Source organism: Myotis brandtii, unplaced genomic scaffold (genome assembly GCF_000412655.1).
Source record: "Myotis brandtii unplaced genomic scaffold, ASM41265v1 scaffold407, whole genome shotgun sequence".
NCBI lineage: Eukaryota > Metazoa > Chordata > Mammalia > Chiroptera > Vespertilionidae > Myotis > Myotis brandtii.
The window spans coordinates 68,686-73,457 of NW_005365639.1; the positions used below are offsets into that span (position 1 = coordinate 68,686).

At 43.4% G+C, this 4,772-nt stretch overlaps 1 protein-coding gene across 1 annotated transcript in view; it reads left to right on the plus strand.

Annotated features, from left to right (window-relative positions):
- Window positions 1–4,705, plus strand: part of LOC102243953 (ATP-binding cassette sub-family A member 3-like) — a gene marked incomplete at its 5' end in the record, with an annotated part of 66,719 nt that extends 62,014 nt beyond the window's left edge. Inside the window, 3 exons of the mRNA XM_005873363.2 lie at window positions 2,866–2,939; window positions 3,321–3,527; window positions 4,587–4,705. Coding sequence (XP_005873425.1) covers window positions 2,866–2,939; window positions 3,321–3,461 — 215 coding nt within the window. The remainder of the gene's footprint in view (window positions 1–2,865; window positions 2,940–3,320; window positions 3,528–4,586) is intronic.
- Window positions 4,706–4,772: the final 67 nt, after the last annotated feature.

Sequence of the window (4,772 nt, forward strand, 5' to 3'; positions counted from 1 at the left end):
TCCTATATAATAAAAGGGTAATATGCAAACTGACCCTAACAGCAGAACGACTGGGAATGACTGGTCACTATGACACACACTGACCACCAGGGGGCAGGTGCTCAATACAGGAGCTGTCCCCTGGTGGTCAGTGCACTCCCACAGGGGGAGCTCTGCTCAGCCACAAGTCAGGCTGACTGCTGCCAGTACAGCGGTGGTGGAGGAAGCCTCTCCTGCCTCCTCAGCAACGCTAAGGATATCCGACTGCAGCTTAGGCCTGCTCCTCGCTGGCAAGTGGACATCCCCCAAGGGCTGGACTTCCCCCGCTCCCTGGGGGATCGGGCCTAAGCCAGCAGGTGGACATCCTCCGAGGGGTCCCAGACTGCAAGAGGGCATAGGCCGGGCTGAGCCAGGCCGAAGGATCCCACTGGTGCACAAATCCATGAACCGGGCCTCGCCTCTAGTCTATATATATAAGGCTAATATGCTAAGTGTCCCTCCTACCATCTGACTGGTCGCTATGATGTGCACTGACCACCACGGGGCAGACGCTCAACCCAGGAGATGCCATGACAGGCACTGGCTGGCAAACCAACACTTGTCTTCCCCCAAGAGGGACACAGGCCCTGTCACCATCCCAGAGCAACACCCTACCAAATCACAGCCAATGCTGCCAAGACCCCATGGCACAAAATGCAGCCCACAACCCATTCCAGTCTGGAAACTGTCGCTGTGAACTCCAGGTAATGACATCACATAGCAACACCCAGCTTCCTCTCCCTAGCAACTAGCTTCCTTGAAGTTTCTTCAGCCCAGGAACATAGATGGAAACATTTTACACTTTAACCAAATGTCTGTGAAGCATTTTCCCATGCCTCATCTCATTCGATCCTCACAGAAGTCCTGGAGTAGGTAGATAGGAGACTCAGTGGAATCCTATTTTTTGTCTCATTAGCCAGAAAACAGAGATTTAGAAAGCTTAGAAACTTGACCCAACTGAAAAGAAGTAAGAAATGGTGGACCTTAAAAATGACTTCAGGTTTTCTCACTGCGCAGAATATAGTCAAACACTGCTGCAGTTAAATATTTCACCCTTTGTTCTTCCTGTGTGATCTACAATAATAATCTGCTTCGTGTTGATATTTACTGCTGTGTTGCTGACAATTACCTGAATGAGAAGTTGAGGTGCTTCACTGGGCTGGAAAAAGTTTAGCTACATCAGAAAGCAGGCCTAATTAAGCTAGTTTATTCTATATCTATAAAAGGCTAAGTTGACTCGTGCATGCGCAATACATATAAAGCTCTCGCTGGTGCCAGTTGCACCCCTGTGTTTCCATCTGTCATTGTCGATCGTGAATTTGGTTGGCACTTCTATTATAAAGGGTGAATAGTGATATTAAAATATTTCTTCTAATTAATTTCCTTTCAATGTGCATGAATTCATGCATTGGGCCACTAGTAAATTTATAAAGAATAGCAAATAAATGCTTACCATAAAAATCAAGATAGTTTCTTTAAGGTGGAGGAAGTGAGTCTTGCTAGTGGCATATAGATGACTTTTAGAATTCTAGGTGTTGATGACATAACTTTATTATAATTCACTACACTGTATATTTATGTTCCATACACTCTTTATATGTTTGATATATATCACAATTTTAAACATTTTTTAAATTTTTACTAGAGGCTATGTAGGGACTCATTCCAAAAAAAATGCTACATACTATTATTGACATATAGCTTATTTATTTTAAATATTTTAACTTCAATTAATATCACTTGCAATAATCGCCAACTGTGTTGTAATAAATATAAAGTCACACTATCAACAAGGAATGGCTACCTACAATATTACTACCATATTTTCAAAAGCTGTAATAGCTCCTTGCTCCAGTGAATGCCTTCACATTTGTGTTTTATATACATGAGTTATATCTTTCCTTTAGAATGAAGGTTGCCTCATCATGAGAATAGTATAGAGATGTTCCGTGCCAGCATAGCCAAGAGTGAACCTGAGGGGGCGGATGGGGGGGGGGCGGGGCAATGAAGGATTTAGAAAAGACAGACAAGAGAATGAAAGCTGGTTCTCAGTGGGACGCTGCTTCTTTGATGGAGAGACAGCGACAGCGCCCGCAAGCCAAGTCTTTATTTTATAGCCAGATTCCACGAGGTAAAGTAAGGGCATGGTCAAGATGTTAAACAATGTTCTAATCTACTCAATTACATGCGCCTGAACTCTATCAAGCCCACATCACTAAGTTACGTGGGACCACAGGTTCGGACCACAAGGTCAAGGTTACAACTATAGCCTTTGGCTATCATTGGGCTGGGAGGGCTCTGCCCTCCAAGCTGGGACTTGCACGTGGCTTTGCCACGAGAGGACTGTGCCCTCTCATTAGTCCAAGGCTTGAACCTGTCCAAACACTGTAGCTGCTCTCCACATAGAGATCCTAACACACACACACACACACACACACACACACAACTGGGAAAAGAAACCACGCCACAATTTTATGAGTATAGTTTCAGGACAATGTCTAGAAACGGTTCCACACAAAATTAGGATTCATATACATCAGGTTTGGCAAAGTGAGCATGTGAGCTCAATTTTTCAGTGCCTAAAAGTGATTATCCCAACTCTACAATTTTTACTAACTACAGGCAATAAAGCCATATTTCATCACATGGATGTAAAGCTAGTGAAACACTTAATATATACTTAACATATGCTAAAAAGAAAGGGCTTTGGAATTGTTATCTTTTGTATTACTTGCATGTGCTATCTCTTCCATTGGTGTGGACAATTGGAATGGGAATTATTGGGGAATGTTGTAAAACATCAAATATGGAGCCCTCCCTGTTACTTACCTTTCAAATCTTTCTTAGGTAACATTGTAAACCAGGAGTATCGAGGAATTATTTACTACCACATTCCCAGAAATGAAATCTGCTGGGGAAAGGTGACTATTGAAATCATACCAATATGACATTGTGTGCTAATCGAGGACTGGCAGGGAGTGTGAGGATTCAGGCCTGCGGAATGGGGACTGGCATTGTTAGAGATGGAAAATCTAACTTACTTTTCAATGTCCTCTGTGGTAGGACTAAGACTTCTGGCCTAAATGCTATTATCCCATACTTATCAGAATAAGATGGAGAACTGCCTCCTCTTCTCTCTGTTTTCCAGCCATCTTTTCCTTCTACTTTCTAACTTCCCTCTTCTATATTTTTTTGCCTAAAGTATAAACCTAGCAGGAGTGAGGGGATGATTGGGTGAGGGGTGAGGAAAAGGTTCATCTGGGGATATTGCAATGATAACACCACCATTTTTTCTGTTAAAGGTGTTTAATATTTTGGAAGAAGCTAAAGTGCTATTCAATTTAGAAGACTATTCTATCAGACAGATAACACTGGAACAAGTCTTCCTGGCCATTGCTAATGTTGATAAAATGGAAAGTGATCAAGGAGTAAAGCTGCTATAAAATTCATTTCCAATAAGTGACCTTTATGTATTTCTTAAACTGCTGCCTGCAACTAAGTGCATAGAAGTACCTTTCTCATCTCTTTTTTCTTTTTTCTCCTCCTCCTCCCCCTCCTCTTCTTCTCCCTCTCCCCAGATTCTCTGATGCCCCCTCTCTCTCTGTATGTGTGTAGAGAAATTGAACGCCCCAAAAAGAGAGTTTGCAATCTTTGGAGATGAAGATAAGTGACCTGTTGTCAATATTGAACTGTGATGGGCCTGAGATCTTACTCTACTTGCAAGTTATCAGATTAGCTTACCAGCGGTTCAGGAACACTGGCAGAGGACATGGGGTTCTGAGTCCAACACACGGGACTTCATTACTCACAGCAACAGCAGCAGTCAGAGATCATATCTGTGCCAGTTCCCCAATCTCTAATTTTCACAAGACAACACAAAGAAAGCCACGTAATGCCTGTAAATTCAGTGGGTGGTGTTATAAGAGAGGAACCATGAGCTTATAAACCTGAATCTCTTATAATGGGCCGTAACTAAACCTATCGAGCTTTGTCTAGAAAGAAACATTTTGACTATACGGAACAAAGAAACATTCTGGCTATACTGAACATTAAGTAAATCTTCCCTTGGCCTCTTTTCAAAGGCCGTTTGCTCTACAATAATCCATCTAAAAATAGCCTGAAACAGTGAGGCAGTTAGTCTTCTGCTTGCAAGTAATGCAGAGATGCAAGAGACCTATGAGAATGTCTCCCAGAAATACCCACCCTAGTTTCCATACCATACAACCCCCTCTTCCCTCATCTACTTTTAGGTTTATTTTCATTTCATTCATTTTAGGGAGGAGAGACACCAAGTCCTCCTTAGCAAAGACTAATGATTTAAACTAAAGAAAAAAAATATATAAACTAACTTAATTTCCAAGGTATATGGAGGTAATAAACCTAAGAGCATAAATTTAACAAGAAGGGGTGGGTGGTCCTAACTGGTGTAGAGGGATGCAGAGGGCTTGGCTGAGGGAAGCTTGAAGCAACACGCACAAAGACTCACATTCCACACTTTCTTTTGCCCCATTTTTCCCTGCTTGGGGCTCTTGCCCCTCCCAGCGATGTTCCTGTTGTTCTCATTATAGGTTTCATGATTAACGGCCTTCAGTTTCCAGTAAGCCGCCTCACTCAGATTTCAGTGGACCGCCTGCACCCGGCCCCCACCTGCACCTGGTCCCCACCTGCACCCAGCCCCCACCTACACCCGGTCCCCACCTGCACCCGGTCCCCACCTGCACCCGGTCCCCACCTGCACCCGGTCCCCACCTGCA